This window comes from Halichoeres trimaculatus, unplaced genomic scaffold (assembly GCF_033239565.1).
Source record: "Halichoeres trimaculatus isolate MK-OKI-2021-1 unplaced genomic scaffold, fHalTri1.1 fHalTri1_scaffold_21, whole genome shotgun sequence".
NCBI classification, from domain to species: Eukaryota; Metazoa; Chordata; class Actinopteri; order Labriformes; family Labridae; genus Halichoeres; species Halichoeres trimaculatus.
Window position 1 is genome coordinate 21,701,766 of NW_027437199.1, and position 21,528 is coordinate 21,723,293.

Consider the following 21,528-nt stretch of genomic DNA (forward strand, 5'->3'; position numbering starts at 1 on the left):
CATTGTAGTCCATAATAATTCATTCAGATAGACTGAAGTAGGCTTCAAGCGCTTGAAAAGTGCTGCAGAATATGTTTCCAGATACTTTCATCTCCTCTAACAAGAAGTGTTGCGTTAACCGACACCACCATGCAGGCAGTGACACCTGACACCTCAGGTGCGTCTCCCCTGGCCCCGCCCAGTCTCAGTGTCAGTCCGTGGGTAGATTCACCTGAGAGGCAACAACAAAGCAGGACCGAGCATTAATCCAGGAAATGTCCCTTTCTGCATGAACTCGCTCACAATGGATGAGGTGTTCTTTAAATCGGCTTTACCTGTGCAGGAGTCCTTCGTGCTGGATGACACGACCCTGGCTCTGCCCGCCGAGCCGAGCCCGAGGTCCTCGAGTCGGGCGAACTCCAACGAGAGGAGCCTTCGTGTTCAGCAGCAGGTCCAGCTCACCCTGGCTCGGAAGGCGAAAAGGAGTGCGTCAAATGGTAAAGTGTGGATTAATGACTGATGGTTTATTTGTGGATTAATGACTCTGATTGTTACTGTGTGGTTTCATGACTCTGATTGTTAATCTGTTAACACCGTGTTTGAGACTTTTCGGTGTTTCTGCACAGACAGATGCAAACCAGCCACTCCTACGAGCTGCTGGGAATATAGCTCATTTATTTTAAGAAGTGCCTGTTATTTTTATGAGTAAAATACGTTTTAAAGCTCGATTAAATCTCTTTTCATTAATCACTGTGCAGGAAGCATGTCTCAAACGGTTGAATCACACAGTATCTTATCTTTATTGACATAATTCTTCCTAATTTCCTGAGGTTGAGCCCTGTCTGAGGAGCAGTTCAGTTATTGCCTTTAAAAAAAAAAAAAAACTACTGACCCCTGAAGATGTGAAGCTCTTTTTGTTCATATAGTGAAAAAATGAATCAAATGTGTGGGTTTGGTGAACCATATTTCTCCTGTCTTCTTCTGCTCTTTATCCTGTGAGCTCCTCATAATGTTCCAAACATGCTGTTTATGTCACATATTTAAGATCTAGTATCATCCTGATGTATCACAGGTCCAGTTCTGTGACTGGGATGCCTGTGGTACAGTAGTTTGCCTGTCCAACAGGTTTCTGCAGTTTCATTCATCAGCCTAAAGGAAGATGAAAGTGACAGCTGACAGAGTTTGAATATGACATATCACCCACTGGCCTCCTTTCTGAGGGGGTGTTTTACAACTTTTTGTTGCCTTTACTTACAATGAACCAGTGGGGGAAATATTAAAACTACATGAGACCAGGTCAGGGCTGAAACTACTTGCTTATTGATTCATTCCACATGAGATAAATTTCTCACAAGTCACCCTCTTTGATATTTTTATTGTATCTCCTCGTCACATTTCTTTGTTTCTCACGGAGATTTCACATGTATTTGTTTTGCTCTACTTTAAAGTCTGGCCTGCAGCCCTGTCAGCTTGTACTCACGCTCTGCTTCTTTTAACACAGCTCCTGGAGGGGATTCAGGAAGACTCTCTGTTGCTATGCCTCTTGGTAAATACAGTGTGAAATTTTACACTCTGACAAAACCTCCTTAACTTGTTTCAGGTAGTGTCCATTTACAGAGAAGCACAACAAAGAGCTTTGATGCCACAGATGGACCTGTACCACACATGAAGGTAGGGAACGTTTCACCCCTGAACGCTCACTCTCTGTTGAGCAACATCGCTCGTCTGACTTTAACTTGCTGCAGGCGGTAGGGATGGAACGGTTCATGGTTTGATGTACATCGTTGTTTTTAACACCCCAGAATATTCTAATACTCCACCATTAACAGTTTTTAATCAATTATGTCATGTGTAGTCATGTAAAATTGAAAGAATGAGGCAGTTTGCCATTTAAAACATCATTACAGCTGGGTGAGACATTGCCAGTTTCAACATGCCACCTCCTCAGTAAGGAAAGTCTCTATTGGCTTTCCCAGAAGTCACTAAAAGTTGCTTAATGATTTGCCTGATTTGTATAATAAGCATTTGCATTTAATGGTCGTGGATGCTGTATGAGGGAAGAATGACGTGGGAGAGACTGAACGCAGGTTATAAAACAAAAGTCAACCCTCCCCCTTTATTATGGTGTGGGATAGGCGAAAATGACCCAAAGGAGACGTGTTCTTACCGTAGCAGGTGGAGACAGCTGCATGTCAGGAGGACTTATTTGTCTGTGTTACAGATGAGGACAGGCTCACGGCAGCACCTGCCGCTCATTGAGTAGAGTAAGATCAAAACATGCTTCACGCCAGAGACTCCAAACTCCAGAGAAGTAGCTAGACTCGTGGCTAAAGATGTTTGATACCACTTTTTTTCAGACCAATACCTGTACGAGTACTCCCTCTTGAGTACTCACTGATACTGAGTACCAATACCTCTAGTACTTTGATACATAAAATGTAAATTAACAGTGACAGATCATTTTGAACAAAGACAGCACAGTCACTCTGACATTAAGTCCAAAGTAAAACACGAACAACTCTCTGAGTTTAAGATTTAGTCGCATTTCCATCAAGCAGTCAAGCTTTGTTTCAGAGAAGTCTGTGTGCCGCCAAGAGAGCTTCTGAGAGCAGATTGGTTCAGTCTGGCACCCGTACGGAAGGGTGCCAAAAAGTAGGCCGGCTCGTCTCGGTTGTTTGGGGATCTGTCGCGGGATAAGTCAGTGGAAACATCACAAAATGTGAGCCGTACCGAGACGAACCGAACCAGTCCTCTTGGTGGAAACGCAGCTTTTGTTTTTAACTAACTAACAAAGTGGAAAATAAAACTAACAGATGTCAGAGTTCTAGTAATTTTGAAATAAACTGAAGTGCAAAATAAAACATTTCACCTCTTAACTCTTCCTGGTTCGTTCATGTTGTCTGAACAGCACCTGACCATAGACTGTATAAAACATGGACGTAGTCTCGCCGACGTCACCCGTCTGTTCCTGAAACGAAAAATGAAGCACATCAGCTATAGCAGCCATATTGGTAGTGGCAAGGGTTTTGCCTAAAGCCATAGGGCGCCTGTTGGTCATGTGACCCTCAGCTGTGCCTCTTATTGGGGGAGCTCGCGATCTTAATATCCTTCAAACGGTCGAGTTAGAAAAAATTCACCCCCCGTACAGTGGGAGCCAGTAGTAAAATTAGCGACTCAGACAGGAGACGTTTTTTGAACCAGGCTGTAAATAAGTTAATTTCTGCTTTGAAAATAGCTTTTTTTGGCTTGGTGTGTTTGTGAACTCCAGGACTTCTGTAGCCAGCCTCAAGCGAACACTCCGGAAACAGCAGATTTTAGCACTTCTGCCTTGTCTCATATTCTTAGACCGGAGGTTGCCGCTTGGACCTGACGTACCTTTGCTGTGGTGTCACTACAGCGATGTAGTGCCATCCATTGGCGAGGAGGACTTACAAATTTTTTGCCTTGAGTATTGGCTGCCTATCGTCAGCCTTCATCAGTACCGATACTTTGAAATAAGGCCGGTATCGGCCCAATACTGATATCAGTGCTCCCCCATCTGTTTTTGTGGTTATCAACATTTTAGCAACACTCAGACGCGGTTTTATCGACACATCCTCTAACTCTGACCGTCTCCTCTGCTCACCATGTACACAACACACATGTTGCCTTTCACAACTGTCCTGCTCTACTCTTTCGCCTCGCATTGTGCATGACTGAAAGTACACATATGCTCCAAACTGAGCAGTAAAACGAAGAAATGAAGAATAAACATGAACTGAACAACACACGTGTCCTGAATCGAGTCAGGTTAACTGAAGGGTTCAGATTTCTTTCGTAAACCGTTCCATCCTTTGCGGACAGTCTGTATGGCTTTTGAAGAATTAATGTTTCAAGGCTGTCGGTCCCAAACTTGTTGTGCTTTTGTTTTCCTTTTTCTCCGTTTTGTGTTTGTCTGTACAAAAAAAGCATTTTGATGTTGTCAAATACTTTTCTGCTGCTGCATTATGCTGACAACCTCAAAGGCTTTGTAGAGAGAAGATTATTTTCAAATTTAGCTCCATGTAACTAAACAGATTTGATCTTTTCACAGTGTTAGCACAGGATGTAGAACTGGTCAAATTCCTTTTTTGATTTGCCAGATGATCAGAAAATAGATACGTTAACTACATCTCTTTATAAAGACATTGGCCAGCCTTCCAAAGGCCTGTCAGGGGCAGAGCTTCGGGCCAACTTTGGTGTTTGAGGCCCACTCATCCAACATGTCAGGATATGCTTATTTGATGACCTCATATTTCAAGTCTCGTGAAGATCTTGTGAAGGTCTCGTGCTGTTTTCAGAATGGACCATTTTAGCAGTTTCAGACAGATTGAGGGATTTCTACAACAAATAAACATTCAAAGGTTTGCATCTCTGAAAGAAACTCACAGTAAAGTCTAAATCTTAATGTTTCTCATTGTGTTGATTGACAGATGAATGGATACAGCTTCACCAGCAAAGCCTACACAACCAACCACGCACGGAGACCGTCCAGAAGGGTGGAAGTTTCTCCACCACCAAGCCCGGACTTCCCCCTTCGCTACGCTACCTACACCCACCCAGGACCCCGTCAGTTACACCGGATGGGGACCCTGCTGGACAAGCTGGACTCTGACTCCTTCCAGCGTTACGCCTTCTCAGAGGTTCCCTGCATCAGGCGGCCGCAAGCATCCACATCCACTCTAGGGAGCTTTCGTGGGATGTCCCAGCGACAGACTGCGGCTCCACAGCCTGTGTTTGCTAACGCAGCGTTTCAGCAGAACGGAGATTACGTCTCTCGCTGGAGTCAGAGCCAGAGTGTTGTCAAACAGGACAAACAGATGGTGCAGAGTAAGCAGATGATGCTGGGCGCCAACCAGCCTGATGAAGGCTTGGTGTGGTTGGCCAAGGTCAGGAGGGACGGGCAGAAGCTCAACAGACTGAACTCTTACCCTCCCTCCGTCACCAGCATGGAGGTGGACTTTGGGAGGCAGGTGGAGGTGGAGACACCGATCCAGCAGATCCAAACACAGAACGTCACAACGCTGTGAGATCTTATTTTCTCTTTTCACTTTGAACATTTGATGATGCATTTTTAAGGGTTCGTGTCCATTGACAACATATTACGAGCCATTTTTCAATCAGGGGGTGGGACTACTGATAACACCTGTTGACCTGACACATACAACGCTAGTTTAAGATAGTGTTTATCACCTAGCAGCAGCAAAGGCTGATGGGAAACTGAGTTCTGGGCACAGCCAGATTTAAAAAAATGCTGTAAGTGGACACAGGTCCTCCTGACATGTGATCCAGGCAGGTTACTGTATTTGGAGACATTTGAGGATAGTAAACTGTGTCATAAATGGCTCTCTTATCTCACAGGAAGTCGGGGAAAAAGCCTCCAGAGATGACGATAGAGAAAGCAATAAAACAATTGGAGGAGGAGAACGAGGACACCCTGATCTCTGCAGCCAGCTACATACAGAACCAGTGTTTCAAGAGTGCAGAAGCTAAGAAGATGGTGAGTTTAACACATAACACACAAAACCTTTCTGTGCTGTTTTAGATCGTTTTGGATTCTGGCAGGCATTTTTGCGACCTTGCCCACTGTGCAAGAGAAAGAGTCGTTCAAAGGACGTCTTTTCACCCTCATTTTTTGGCATCTAGCTTTGGTCCCCTGAAACTAGGAATGTTCAATACCTCCCTTTTTTCAGACCAATACCAGTACGCATTCTCCCTCTTGAGTACTCAACGATACAGAGTACTGATAGCTCTAGTATTTTTGATACATACATTTCAGTTAACAGTATCAGATCATTTTGAACAAAGACAGCACAGTCACTCTGACATTAAATCAAAAACACAAACTCTCTCTGAGTTTACAATTTTTTTAGATAAATTAAGAAAAGTGAAAAGTAAAACTAAAACTAACAACTCAGAGTTTGAGTAATTTTTTAAAAATAAACTGAAGTGCAAAATAAAACAGTTGACCTCTTAACTTTCCCTGGTTTGTTCATGTTGTCTGAACAGGACTTGACGCACATTTACCGTGGTGTCAAACTGCAACAATGTAGCACCAACTACTGGTGATGAGCACTTACTCAACTTATGATATTTTTCTTTGCCATGAGTATCAGCTGCTGCTATCGGCAGCCTTCATGAGTACTGATACCATGAAATAAGGTCGATATCAGCCTGACACCTGATACCAATACCAGTACTTGCCCATCCCTACTTAAAACTACAGACTGTTCCTCCAGATGTAGGGGGTGTATGCTACCGCGGTGTTGTTTACATTTATGCCGGCATTAGCTGTTGGTTTCGGCACGTTTGCGCATGTCACATGGGTGTGGGCGGGGAGTAGTGGTTAGCGGATGAATGAATGGATATAAACACCTGTTCACGGTGGTGGCGAGATAGAGAGGGGGTGAGTAGGGAGTTTGTATTTTTTGTTGACAGCTTAGAGCAACTGAAAACAAGTGCTTTATCATCCTGTCGTGCCCTGCCTTGCTTTGATTGTTTGTTTGCTGCTCGAGAATAAATACTAACGCAATTCAAACCTGGGAATGGCTTCCTCGTGTGTGCAGCGCGTCAGCAGTGCAATGCTCCCTTACTTAGCCTCTCATTGACTTTGTGATTGGTTTTGAGTCACTACATCCAGACGTTTGCTGAATGTCCATTTATGACGTCCATAGTACCTCTGTATGAGAGCTACCCACTGGGCAAAGAGACATTCAAACCTTGGTCCATGCCAGTTCCAAAGCCAAGTCCCTACCAAATGAGCTATTGACGCAGCTCTGACCATAGTGGCCATTCCAGTCATGTTTTTGTTTGCATCCACCTTGTAGTTTCTGTGTCCAACTGTTGTCCAGTTTCTGAAGGTGTCAGACTGTTCCTGTTCATTTTCCTGTAGCTTCATTTGATTTTCTCAGCAGCAGATGGTAACTGTAAATACAGACAAAGACGTTTCCACTTCAAAGCTGCTGCTAGGCCAAATGAAGCTACAGGAAAATTAACCTGTACAGGAAAACACATCACCATTTTAGAGAGGGGAAACAGGAAATGGATTCAAACAAAATATTACTTTGATTCAAAACTGTTTAAAATTAGATGTTCAAAAATGATGTTGGTAGGACGTCCTTTGAACGTTTGTTTGTACAGCAGGCTCACATTAACGTCCGCCTGATGTCCAAAAAGCCAACGTTCAGATATTGAGCTGCATATTAACGTCCAAGTGGGGTCATGGTCACGTCTGTGTAGACGTTCAGAATCGATCTTGGACAAACAGACGTGATGAAAACTTGAACTACACATCCATTGGATGTCTAGTGTTTAGTGGGTGTTGTCAGTGTTTTGCGACCGTTCAGGGGGTCCAACCCCCACTTTGGGAACCACACTGACGAGCTGTACCAGTGGCCCATATGGGGTCATTTTAAAACGACCTTAGTCAAATTTCTGTATGATATAAACTCCATTTTTATTTAGAAATGAGAGAAAAATAAGGCCTCATACTTTAAAATACAGATTAATTAATTGGTTAATTTGTTATTTTTTCTTCTTGTTGCTCGGGTAAATTGAATCTGGCAGCAGTTTAAGTGAAAACGATCAATGTTTGAATCTGATTTTGCTTTAAGAAGGAAATCTGCATTGATAAAATCTGTGTTGCATCAGTGACAGTATTGCTGTTTTCAAGGATTTTTGCACATTCTGCCAAAGCTGTAAAATGGTTGTTATGAAGCACAAGGTAGAATTTAAACAGACATGGAAGTGACCTGGAGAGTTAAGGCGGACAATAATATTGCAATTTAAGCCACAAATAAAGTAACCAAACTGTCGCTGAATTTGTTATATCTCAGTCCTTCAGGTTCAGTTCTTGGACAGCTTGATGTTCACTTTAGGAAAGAGCCGTCCTGGTTTTCATGTTGTGGCTGACTGGGTTCAGAACTTACCACTGATTCTGACAAAACATTTGAGCCGTCAGGTTTTCAGATCACTCACTTTTGTCTTCAGGTATTTTATCTGCGTGGAATTGGAAAGCTTCTGCAGCTCCTCCGCAGCGACAATGAGGAGGTGCAGAGTGCAGGCGCCGGGGCTCTACGTAACGTTGTTTACCAGAGCGCTGAAAACAAGATGGAAGTGAAGGAAAACAACGGCCTGGCTACCATTCTACGAGCTGTGAAGACCAGCCGCGATGTTGAGACTAGAAGAGAACTCACAGGTCAGTTATTTCATTTTTACAGTGCTGAAAAAACTCAGGGGAACTAAGGTGGTCAAAGCACCTCGTCGTGGATATGTCACTGTCACTTTTCAGACAGTCTGTGCAGACTCCTGAGTGTATCCCCCCTCCTCCCCAGGTCTGTTGTGGAACCTCTCCTCTCACGACCTCTTGAAGGAGCGCCTCTCCAAAGAAGCTTTGCCCGTCCTCACCCAGTACGTCCTTGTGCCCAGTTCTGGTATTTCTGAGGGCGAGAACCCAAAAGACGAGCTCCTGGCTGATGATGCTGCTTTCCACAATGCCACTGGCTGCCTGAGGTAGGCCTCTTTGTTCTCTCTGAAAGCAGACACCCAGAGGTCTTCAGCAGTGTGGATTGTTGGGAGTAATCAGATAGTGTTAGTGGTGTCAGATAATCAGCTGATATCAAAGGAAAAGAGTCTGCAAACCCAGTCTCAACCCCAGAGCTCAAACTCTGAGCAGGCATCTGTCCAGAGCCAGATAATATTAGCTAGTATTAGCTTATATTAGCCTCCATAAACTATTGATATTTGTGATTTTAGCACGCTAACAGCAGTGTTAGCATCTAAAGTGAATTCAATCATCACCTGTTATGACCTGCAGTGATGTCACCACAGCACTCTGCAGCTTTCACAGAAACAAAGAAAATGCAGCGATCAGCTTACAGAGCAAGGATAAATAGAAACACCTATCATCAAGGCGCAGAAATAGAGAAACTCTGCAGTGAAGAGACAGCTCACTGAAATGTTGGAGTTAGAGACGTCTCTGCACCGTCAGACCAGAGACCGAGAACAGCTGATCCACCAGGAGCTGGAGGACACTAAAACTGAACTGGTGAGACAGAAAAACCTCAAAGAAATGTTTATCAACCGAGGGAAGGAGACCCAGAGAGAGCTGGAGACGCTCCAGAGATACAGCTCAGAGGAGACGCTCTCTAGGCACAGGATCGCCCTGAAGGTGAGGGACACCAACCGGCAGAAGAAGAAGAAGCACCTTCACGCCGACTATGAGGAGCTGCAGGTGGCTTATATCGTGGACACAGAAAAGTTGACTGCAGAAATCAAAGAGGGAGCCAACAAAATCAGGACCCTACAGGAAGAGCTGCACAGGATGTCAGAGTCGTACCAGGGACTCCAGCTTCAGCACAACTCCGAGATCCAAAACGCCAAACTGCAGGTCCAAAGCCAGCAGGACCAGCAGGTCATCCTGGCCCTGAGACAAGAACAGGACCTCCTACGTCAGAAGATGAACGAGGAGGTCGCTGCCCTGCAGATGAGCAGCTTTGAAAAGGAGATGATGTTCTGCGCCGAGCTGGAGGAGCTAAAAACCAACTTATAAAGCCAGCAAGGACCCAAACACCATCCAAGAGGACCTGACAGCTGAGCTGAACCAGCAGCTCAGACAGAAGTATGACGCTGATCTTCAGTCCGTCATCAAACAAGCTCAGAGCCAGCAGCAGGAGCTCCAGGATCAGATCCAGAGTCTGAAGAGAGAGATCACAGATAACCAGCTGAAGATGAGCATCATGAAGACTGAAGTCAGCAGGACCCAAGAAAAGATGGCAAAGGAGATCAACGCCCAGAAAACCAGCTTTAAAGAGGAGGAGATCACCCGCTGCAGGGAGCTGGAGGAGCTGAGGAGGCAGTGTGCTCAGCTGCTCTCACAGAACATGCAGCTCTCTGACCAGCTACAGAAAATGAGGAGGGAGGAGACCCAAGAGGAGCAGGCCATGGAGGTTAACGTCAGTGACATGGGGGAGACTGCAGGACCTTCTGGGACCCAGGGACTAGTTAGAAGCTCAGGACCTGAGGAACCAGCTGGGGCTGCAGGAGCTGACGGACTGCCTGAGACGCCAACATCAACGCCATCAGCCTGGAAAAGAACTCGGCACTTTCTGGGCTTAAAGAAACCTCAGCGATGGAAGAAGAAGTGAGACCACCACCACCCCACCACCCCCTCCTGAAAAAAACAACAACATCAACAACAACAGCCTGAAAAAACACGAAACCACCCCAAAAAAACAACCTCAACAAAAAACACTTAATTCAAACCAAAAAAAAATGAAAGAAGACCCAAAAAAGAAGGCTGCACAGTGGTGAAACTGCAGCCTCGCAGCAGGAAGGTCACTGGTTCGGTTCTCAGCTGAGCCCGTGGTCCTTTCTGAGGTTGCATGTTCTCCCCGTGTGTGCGTGGGTTCCCTCCGGGTGTTCCGGCTTCCTCCCACGGTCCCAAACAAAACTCTTGGGGTTCATTGGTCACTCTGAGTTGAGAGGTTGTTTGTCTCTACGTGTCAGCCCTGTGACTGAGTGGCAACCAGTCCAGGGCTTGTCCCGCCTCTCACCCTAAGACAGCTGGGAGAGGCTCCGGCCAACCCTGACCCTGCACAGGATCAGCGGTATTAAAAATGAAAGAATAATGAAATTAAATAAATACAAATAAGTAACAAAAAATATCAATAAACTAAAAAAGAATATATTTCTTTCATTGATGTTTAATTTTGTTTTATGAAGATGTTTCACATAAAAGAACTTGTTGTCAAATCTAACAAAGTTCACTAAGGTCACTGAAAAATGAGAAAAACAACCAAAACTAATTTAATGTTAGAACAAGGGTTTTGTAAACATTTCTTAAAGAGTATTTATTAAAAAAGTATTACAAATAAAGGTTTTAGAGATGACATTTGATGATCAATAGATTAGATAGATAACGAACTTGAAATGGTTTAACTGTTTATATTTTCTTTTTACTGAGTCACTGTTTAAAATAAGATCCAGAGGTGATCAGCTGACGCTGTCATCACTGAAACCTGATTGGACATCTCATTGCTCTTAAAACAAATCTCCTCCATCCTCTCTCCTCTCTTCATTTCCTCACATCTCCATCATCTCTGGTGGGAGGGACTCAGACACAAGTGAATGACGCGAGTGGAAGAAAGGAAGGAACTTTGGAGCTTTGAGCACCTACCTAATTCTTTAATCTATGGAAGATGAGTTATTTAATCTTAATTTTATTCTTTTTCTTGTTGCCAAACTACATGAATTTCCCTTCGGGGATTAATAAAGTATTTTATCTATCTATTATCTATCTATCTACTGTCCAACCTAGTCCGCTATGCACAGAGCCTTTTATGCAGATTATAAATCAGACTATGAGCTCAGTCAGCAGCAAATCAGACTCAGCACAGCTGGATCGACACGCATAGATAATGTGATTGGTTGAATTCAGCAGGACGCAGAACAGAAGCGTCATGGAGGAAAACTCAAACACTGAGCTGACAGCACAACATGAGCAGCTTGGACCCAAAAGGAATTCAGGGTCGGTTGTTTGGACACACTTTGGCTACGATAAGGATGACATTGACTAAAGTAGTGATAACTTTCACCTTTTTCATAAGGTGAAAGTTATTTTCTACTTTAACACAGAATTAAACTATTGTTTTGCTTGCAAGAAATACACATACTTTTTAAAATCTTTTTTTAGCATTTCTTTTTTCGTCACACATTTCCATTCTAGCTGATGTGTGTTTTCAATTCCATTGTTTCAATAAATAACCCTTAGTTGTTCATCTCAGCATGTTCATTTCAGTGTTCATTTCAAAATTATACAAATATTTACTGAGCAAACTGAGTTCACAGTGAGATAATCCTGCATTACCAGAAATCAAGGTTCAATTTTTTTTTCCCATCATCCCCCAACCTCAGTGTTTATAGAACTTCACAAATGCAGAAAGTTAAAAGGATTCAAGCAGTGAAGAGCTGATGTTGGGTTTTGGAACATAAGTTAACTTTTGGCAGGTTAAACTGACTGTACCTCCACAGAGTGTGACTCTTAGAGGTCAAAAATGAACACATTAAAAATCAAAAGAGGTTGGTAGTCAATGGAAAACACTTTTCTCCAGTTCTAATGGTTTGAATAGATCAACAGTCCGCTTTCTGAACATGTGTTTGAAGGGAATGCCGGCACCAACATGACAACAACAATCATCTTAACATGCTTGTTTCTGGCAGGTGGAATGTTTGTCATGTAAAAACTTTCAGATATTTGTACATTTGCATGCAAAGATTTTCTCAGAAACACAAAGTAAACACGAGCTAGGCCTGGTTAATCTGGGTTGTTTGTCAGGTGCTTTGTTCTGAAGCATGAAACAAACTAAAGTCTCCAGGAGCGTAGTCCAGATTCTTCAGTCAGGTTGACGTGAGAGGTTTTTCTTCAGGAAATTCAAGCATACATCACAGTAAACTGGTGTTGTTAAAACTAATAGTTGTTTTAGTTAGACTTGATCTCTGAATTCAGTTAAGTCTTTTTGATGATTGCAGCACGATGCTCAAAGTTTTTTGGTAATAGTAAAATCAGTGTGACACAAAGTGCATTAACAAGTGATAAGTTCTCTAGTAAGTGCACAGATATCATCAGTGTTTACAAAGCAGGAGGCACAAGATGTTCAGCTCCCCACGAAACCAAAGCTAGATCAAATAAGTGAAGACCTGAATAATTGATGCTGCGCCCTCCTCTCCTCTCCTCACCTCTCCTCTCCTCTCCTCTCCTTTTCTCTCCTCTCCTCTCCTCTCCTCTCCTCTCCTCTCCTCTCTTCTGAGCTGAAATCACTCGGCCTCTCTGCTCCATTGTTCCCAGGTTCTCCTTTATGTTCTCTGATGTTTTCATGAATGATGAAATGATCCTGTTTCTCTCTGATTTCCCTCTGATAAGAAAGAAAGAGGCTGTGGAGTGGAGGTCGTAATGAGTGGCTGGATGATTTAGGATTGTGCACACTTTGTAAAATGTTGATCCAAAGATCTTCTGGTTAATTTGCAAAGCATGGAAACCAGGTTTACAGGAAAGTAGTGCAACATGTTGTTGTTTTTTATTGTTTGTTTTATGAGAAGTTAATGATTGGAGGTAGCGGTGGCAGACTTTGGTGATTAGTTAACAGGGCTTGGCATGAACTTTGTTCCTCACCAGCCACAGTGGTTAGTGGTTTCCCAAAATTACTAGCCACTCAGCATTTTTACTAGCCACAATTTTGTTGTTGGATAACTATGTTTAATGTGATTGAAGCCAAAAATGACATGCTAAAGTTTACTTGAACTAAATTTACAGCCTTTTTTAAATGTAAATGACTCCTGTTTACGCTCACATAAAGACTGGGTTTGGTGTGATTCGAGCAACATTAATCAAGAGATTTGCTTGGTTACATGTGGACAAAAGTGTTTTTAAAACACTCATTTTAAAAAAATGAGGGGGGGATATTCTTGTTTTAAATTACCTGGCTTCGCGTGAACAAGGCTAGAGTCTGGGTATCTGATTTTGTTTCAATAAACCATGATGCACACATTGTGCCTTTTCTGAGGAGTAGCCTCTTTTAGGGGCTGATTTGACAGAAGCTCTTTGTTGAACAGGAAACCTGGAATATGCAAATGTGTGATTAGAAACTTTGATAACCACTGAGTACAAAGAACAAATCTGGTTAAGATACCTCATCAAATTGCCTTTGTAATGAATTTTTAAGTTGTAAATAGACTTTATGGATATACCGTGCATCTGAAAAATGATGGGTAGTCTTATGATAAAGGTTAAGTATATAATCAACATTAGCTCCAGCAGACCACTGCAGAAACAGGCTGGAAAACCCCTGATTGTATGAACTCACTTGTTTCCAGAAATCTGAGCTCTGCTGGTCCAGACGGCCGGAGAGCCATGAGGGACTGTGAGAATCTGATCGACTCTTTGGTCTACTACGTCAGGGGAGCCATAGCTGACTACAAGACAGATGACAAGGTGAAATAAAAATGATAAGCAAAAAAAACTTTGATTCATCTTTATCCAGCTGGCAGCTTCCATGATTGAAAAGCTTACTGTGCTGTTTCCATGCTCCAAAGTCCACAGAGAACTGCGTCTGCATCCTGCACAACCTGTCCTATCAGATGGAGGCAGAGCTCCCCAACAAGTACGCCAGGGAACTCGGAGAATCTCGGCAAAACTTGGCTCCTAAGCCGAAACCTGTCGGCTGCTTTGCTTATCGCAGCACAAAGATCACAGAGGTAATCTCTTCAGAGGAGAATCCACTCTGACGTTACAGAGGTGTCTTCACAGTGTGGGATTAAGAGCTGTGTGAAAACTGCAGGATTAATCAGCCTCTTAGATTAAATTTACATTTAACAACAAAGAATCCTCACAGGTCTTTTTCCGATGTTAAATCCCTTTAATGATAATCTGTATCCGAGCTAATCTTGGGGGATTACAAATTCTATGCTTGTGGGAATTTATTGTAATCATGTAAATTAGCTCCAGCTTGTTGTCACCTCATCCAAAACAATCCAGGAGCTGGAGCGACACTGCCCCCTGCTGGAGGACAAAGCAAACCCTCACGGCGTGGAGTGGTTGTGGAGCACCATCATCATCAGGATGTACCTGTCGCTGATGGCCCGCAGCGTGCGTCCACAAACACAGGAGGCAGCGATCGGAGCTCTGCAGAACATCACAGCTGGGAACGGAGCGGTAAGGGGAGACGCAACAAAGATCTTTCTGAAAATAACACACTGTTAAAACTGAAATCTAAGACAGAGTTCAGGTCTTATTTCTAAAAGAGAAAATCTGTTAGACTTAACATGAGCCACATTCACCCATGGCCGTAACCAGCTATGAGGTCACCGAGGTCCAGACCTTGGTAAAAATTTCCAAGAAAAAAAATTTGAACAAGCCCCAATCGGTGCATCAAACACAGAAACACAGGAGAGCTTTTATGTGTTACGGGTGTTTTTGACCAACACGATGACAGTGTCTTGTAAACCTTCATGCAGACAGGTCCGTTATTTTGGGTCTGTGCTGATAAAGCAGTATATCACTCTTCAGAAAGAGGAGGAGGAAGCCGGGGGTTTGATCCGAGGTCCAAACCCGCGGAATATTTCAGCAGGATTTAATTCATTTCATTTATCCCATGGTCTGTGTGAATACTGATTCAAACTGGGTTTAAACCTACTGTAAACAGGTAAAAGACATTCCGGTTAAACTGCCTGATGACAGTTCCCCCTGAGGCCAGTTTAAACTGCTGGACTGGCATAACTGTGAGGTAACCATGGCAACATACTCAAAACATACAGTTCGAAAAAGTTAAAGCTTGATTGTTAAAACACAGTTATTTTTTTATTGATATGTTGAAAATACTGATTTGGTTTGCATTTCCATTTTTTCTATCAAATGTGGAATTTTCTGTGCTGCTTTTATGACAAGAACTGACCGTCTCAGTTTTTTAAAACAGAGTGTTTTGTTTACAAAACATGTCAAAAAGGTGAGAGAATCTGCTAAGAGTTTCTGGCTTTAAAACAACCAATGATGCTCTATATAAAAGAATCAGTGGATGTCATTGACTGGTCTGTACCAATATAACACCAAACTTTACATTTGATTTTTTTTTTTTTTTTCAGAAAAAATGTATAGTTTATTTATATATTTACCTTCATGGGTTAAATATGCATCAATTATTTTTTTTTACACTTTCTTACTTTTGTTTTCTTAAATGCTGCGGTGACTCCTGAATTTCCCCTCGGGGATAAATAAAGTATTTTCTAATCTATTCTATTCTATTACATTTACAGATCATATCAAAGTAAAGTGGAGCTTTACTATTTTTTAAGTATGTATATGTATCTATGCAGATAGATAGATAGATTCTCAATAGCCAGGTATACATGGACACAAATATTCCGCTTGCATTCGGTTTATTTGCTCAAACAGAAAGAAATGTAACCTTTGTATACACCTCATTCCAAAAGAAAAGTGCCAATCCGAATGGACATTTAATTGGTTTCACAGGGGTGGAATATTCCTTTCCCCAAACCGATCACTCAAATGGAAAGTTGTCAGGGTGCGTTCTTTCAGCGTATGCTCAGATATGACGTAAGACCCAACTAGAGACGTTCCTCAATTCCAAAAATGGCGGCGAGCAGTCAGCACTGGAGGAAAGTTTGTTTTGGTCCAAACTTTGAAGAACTGAACATAATTTCAAGACTGGACAGACACTCGCAATACGGAGTATTGCAATACCGTGATAAAAAAAACTGTTGTCCTCCATCTTTGATAAATCACGTGATGTTTATGTTTTTCTGCGCATGCCCCATTGACTCTTCTGTTTGATTATAGTGGCGCATGTAGACCAGAGATTGGAATACTTCTTTCCATGTATACTATTGTTTCCGGAAAAGTCATTCAGGAAGATACCATTCGGAAAGACGAAAAACTCCTCATGTAAACGTGGCTACTGTCCATAGACTACTGTCTCAATGAGAATAGGTTTCTAAAGTCTTAACAACAGAAAATCTCTCTCTTCCTCATTTGCTCAAATGTCCATTACTGTTACACGAACAACCCAAAGTAAACTTCCATCATTTCACACTGTATGATTATACGCAGTCTAATATAGAGGAACTTTTAGCTACTACTGGTCAAAACAGATTTTATAACACGAGTTTGTGTGTGTGGGTTAGGGTGTGGGTGTGGGTTGGAGGGTCAAGGTCTGGACCTCACCAATTTTGAAACCCTGGTTACAGCCCTTCATTCACCTGACAAGGCCAGAAAAGACCAATTCCAGGATATTTTAAGATGTAAGAGTTGCTTTAAAGAGTAGAAAGATCCGCTAATAAGGTAAAAAAAAAAAAAAAAATTAGGACATTATTCTATTTTTGAAAAAACTTGACAAGCAATTTCTTTCCCAGCCTATTTGCAGATATTTTCAGTCTTAACAGGAAATATTTTAGGTGAATGTGGCTCAGGAAGTCTAATGAGGTGATTATTAATCAGGGCTTTAAACCAGAGTTTTTCCCCCAAAACAATAAAAATAATAATACTTATTATTATTATTATTTTTAAAAGTTTTATTTGTATAGCACTTTCCAAATTAAACTTACAAAGGGCTTTACAGACAGCTAAAACAACATAGCAATTCATATTCTGGTAAAATCAGGAACAAATCAAAAGTTTCTGGTTTTAATTTTTGTTCCTCATTGTCGTCCTGCAAACCAGTTTAAAGCTCTGTTTTTACTACAGTAAGACACCGACACCTGCTCTGATGTCAGTGGCTACGTTAACATGCAGTAAGTGTTCGGGTTGAGGTCAATATTCCGGTTTCTGAAACATTCGGAATAACCCTCTTACATGCGTGAGCAAACAGGGTTATTCCTGTTAACATCTGAACACACGAAGAACGTCATGACACATTGGCCCTCATTTGTTAAACGTGCGTACACCCTAAAAATGGGTGTACGCTCCTTTCCACGCAGATCAGCATTTATCAATCTGAACGTGTGCGTCAGGTACGCTCAAATCCCACGCCAGGTCTGAGTTTGTGTACGCATGTTTCATGACAGTGGGGAGAGCTGTGCAGCGAGGGAAATCCATCCGTGGAGGATAATTATTAGATCATATGAGGACAAAACATTTTCAGAAATAAGAACTGATGTTCTGAGATTAATATTTAGATCTTACAGACAAGTTTTTTCTGACTCGCTTTACTGCCACTTTTTCTGGCTGCCAAACAACGTGGCGTAATTTCTTTCTACCTCTGTTACTATGGCATTTTCAATTACCAGCATGGAGAAGTTCCCTTTTTCCTGTAATACGCCCCTCCATGTTGCGAAATTCTGTGGGTTCGGCCAGCTGAACCTTGAATATTTAGGGGCGTGTTAAATAGAGCCCGACCGATTAATCCGGCGGTTATAGCCTGTCACCGATTAATCAACATCGGCCAAAATGTAGCCGATAAAAAAATTATTATCCTAATTATTATAAAAATTTTTGCTCCGTGGAGATTCTGTCGCTCCTGTTCCTGTGTGTTAATTAATATAAGGCTACAACACAGCGTCTCACTTTATAATGCCACGCAGGATTAACCTGGTCTTATAAATTCACTGGTTATTGTCTTTGTTGAAATAATTTTTGAAAAGTTTCAATGTATTTTGTTGTAATTATATTTATTGCATGTTTTGAAAGCAGCTACATCGTTATATATATATATATATATATATATATATATATATATATATATATATATCAGCCAATATATCGGATATTGGCTTCTTTTTGCCCCCAGTATCGGTATTGGCCCCAAAAATCCCATTTCTGTTGGGCTCTAGTGTTATGTAAATTACGATTGTTTTCAGCCACCACATTTATCAACACCTTATCAGGCGTACACCGTGATTGGCCCTGGTACGCACGTTTTATAAATCACACGTGAACGTTGGCGTAGGATCGTTTTTACACCCAATTCCCATGCAAGATTAATAAATGAGGGCCTATGTGCTTAATTTGAACTTCTTCTTACTGTATCCATAGCAACAGCAGCACAGCGGACATCCTGTACTCAAAAGACCAAGATTCATTGCAAACAGAACATGTGCAGAACACAAATTAATGTTTCTTTGGATGGGGATATCTTGAGAGGCGCACACATGACCAAATATTCGGGTTATGAAAGGAGTAACCCAGGGGGATTATAAGGTTTTTAAAAACTAGAACATGAGCATATTTTGGTTTTTATGAAAGGTTATTGGAGCACAGTTGGCTCAGTTAAGTTGCAGTCCATGAGGTTCGCCTTTGTCAGGGTGGCCTGGCATTGAACCCAGCCTGGTAAGAATTTTAAAAAAAGGTTTTTATGATTATTATTGAACACAATCTGAACTACTACGATCCTGAATTTCCCTTTGGGATAAGTGAAGTATTTTTCATGTCATTTCATTCCTTTCATTATGTTTTATGATAACTTGATGTATTGTTGTATTTTTATGTCTAGACCTGTAGATAATATTCATGCATTGTGACACATTTCCTGCACCCTCACAGGTAGCTGAAGCCATCACTTTCACTATTCAGCGGGAAAACGGCCTTCAGCAAATCAAGAAGATGTTAGAGGAAGGAGAGACTGACGTGAAGAAGACATCTATATCTTTAATCAAAAACCTCTCCCGCTACCAGGAGCTACACCCTGATATCGGTAACTACACTTTAAGGATAAAAATTAAAAAAAACCTTGGATAATCAGTGGAATGGTCCTTTAGATATTTTTAGCTGTTAAACCTCTTTGACTCTCCTGAGAAGTTTTCTAGAAATTTCCTGGAGTGTGTCAGTGAATGTTTAGCTCATCTTTGAATTCACTGTCCTGAAGTGAATCAGGTGTTGCCGGAGGTGGTACGGATGCTGCCCCACGATGACACGGGCACCGACCTGCCCACTGATTTAACAGCCTCCCTGCTTCACATCCTGATCAACCTGAGTCACAACGACATGCAGCACATCAGAGCCATTGTCAACCAGGGCGCCCTCCCACGGATCATCAGCATCAGCAGCATCGACAACGGGTCAGTAAGAAGTCTGTCCTGTCAGAACAGGAACTATGAACGCTTCGCTCTTTGAGGATTATGTTCAGCACAGCACAACAAACCTGTGGTGTGTGGTTTTAGTTCATAAATTTCTTGTGAAAACAGTTAACAGAATAATTTTCACTTTTATTTTCCAAGGTTTGGACCAACCAGAGCGGGACAGGCAGCTTGTGTCCTTCTCCACACCATGTGGAAACGCAGCGAGCTTCATGCTGCCTACAGGAAGGTGAGTTCCCATCTATGCAACATGTAAAGACGTAAAGTACAACTAAATCTACAACCAACGCCTCTCTCTGAACAGTGTGGCTACAGGAAAACAGACTTCATCAATCAAAGGACAAACAAGGCTGTGAACTCTGGAAGAGACTAAGTGGAAGAAACAGATACAAGATTTTATTGTTTTTGTAAAATCTGATATCCTCTGCAGTACCAAATGATCCACTGCCCTGAAACCTCTGTTATGGACCGTGTGTGAGTGTGTGTGTAAAGGTTTAACAAGTGATATAATGGTGCTCCTGAGCAGACATTTATCCATACATTTTATTTACTCTGTGTGTTAGTTTTTAATTTGACCTTATTTATCTCTTTGTTCTGACATAACATCACTGGTTTAGATGTTGGGGTCAGCAGTTTCCTTAACACCTGGGATCTCATCAGCAAAGAAGACTATAATCCCAGGAGCCAGGGCACTTACACCAATAGATGAAAAAGTGACATCCAAAAGTTTCAAGCCCCTTTTAGGCTTACATGACATTTTGAAATGAGTAAAGAGCATTTTCAACATTGAAAATCCAGGTTTCTGAATACAGATTCTACGTTTTTATTTACAATCCGTAGAGATTGAAACTGTTTCTGTTTCTATTTTAAGAAAATTGATTTGTTAGTATGGGAAACCAAGCTGTTGTCTTTAGGTAACAGGGAAAAACAAGTTGAGATCTGGCTGAAACAACAAGGCACTTTTATGGTGTAACAGAGGGAGAAGAATGTATCATTGAATTTCTGCTCAGGGCCTCTGTAGGTTCTCCGCAAAAGAGGGGGAGAGTTAAGTATTGCTACTTGAAGGGACTGTGAGGAGTTTCTAAGGCCTGACCCACACGTGTATGGATATATTCCTAAACACACATTTTTCTGTCCAATTGGGCCTCTCAACCACACGAACACGGTGATTTCACTCACATAAATGGAGATTTTTAAAAACGGATAAAAAAGTGAAGAAATAAAAAAATATCCGGTTGAGTGGATCCGTGTAGCGGTGTTCAACGGAGCTGGTGTTGACGCGATGACATCAAGCGCCTAGCATCAAGTCACTGTAGCAGCAGTTAATATCCTGTGTTTGACTGCGCATGCTCATAACGTTCTTCTTCTATGGTTTTCACATTTTGCTAACCTGCCACTTATCGGCCAGGCATGGCATTGCAGGCTTCAGAGGCGATTATTTTCAGTTTGGCCTCTTCGTATGGACAGAGATATTTCTGTGGTGTGGACGGAGATTTTTTTAAACGAGGACAAAGATATCCGATCAAAAAAATCTCCATACGTGTGGTTCAGGCCTAAGTGATCTTGAAAAAGTCTCTCTTCTAGATATGCCTGATCATACTCCACACTTAAAAATAATATTATCAGCGCCAATATAGGTTATTCCTAAATGCTACTTCTTAGCTTCCGGACCGGGTCGAGCAAGACCAGATTGATTTACACTGTCGAAGTCTCAACAACACAACACAGCACAACACAGGCAGTAAAAGGACAGAAGAGCAGAAGAAAGCTAACCGGGTTAGTACCAGGGAACTAGAGCACAAGCTAAAGGCTAACTCAGGAGCTAAACTGTTTGTGCTAATGTCCATTCCAACCCACAGTCAGCAGTTATTCTGCAGTGGTCTGTTCAAACTTGAGAGTCTATCAATAAATTGAAGAGTGAGGTTACATTAGCTCTGATTGGTAGATGACTGA

At 42.0% G+C, this 21,528-nt stretch overlaps 1 protein-coding gene across 2 annotated transcripts; it reads left to right on the forward strand.

Annotated features, from left to right (window-relative positions):
- The first annotated feature begins 242 nt into the window (after positions 1-242).
- On the forward strand, positions 243-20,676 carry pkp2 (plakophilin 2). Of its 2 annotated transcripts, none has more exons than XM_074698455.1 (13): positions 243-476; positions 1,580-1,650; positions 4,431-5,023; positions 5,359-5,497; positions 7,987-8,194; positions 8,331-8,508; positions 13,867-13,984; positions 14,086-14,247; positions 14,528-14,704; positions 19,043-19,193; positions 19,365-19,557; positions 19,717-19,804; positions 19,880-20,676. In XM_074698455.1, exons 1-13 carry the CDS (start codon positions 269-271, stop codon positions 19,946-19,948), a joined length of 2,355 nt encoding a protein of 784 aa, XP_074554556.1. In that variant the 5' UTR covers positions 243-268; the 3' UTR covers positions 19,949-20,676. The 2 variants fall into 2 exon arrangements, with proteins under 2 accessions (XP_074554556.1, XP_074554557.1); XM_074698456.1 differs by having other exon boundaries at positions 243-464.
- Positions 20,677-21,528: the final 852 nt, after the last annotated feature.

What these genes read in the sequence shown, in the direction of transcription:
- pkp2 (XM_074698455.1), top strand. Translation starts at nt 269, where the DNA reads ATGAACTCGCTCACAATGGATGAGGTGTTCTTTAAATCGGCTTTACCT. An exon ending in GTGCAGAAGCTAAGAAGATG is followed by an intron (nt 5,498 to 7,986) that starts GTGAGTTTAACA and finishes TTTTGTCTTCAG; the next exon opens with GTATTTTATCTGCGTGGAAT. An exon ending in AATGCCACTGGCTGCCTGAG is followed by an intron (nt 8,509 to 13,866) that starts GTAGGCCTCTTT and finishes ACTTGTTTCCAG; the next exon opens with AAATCTGAGCTCTGCTGGTC.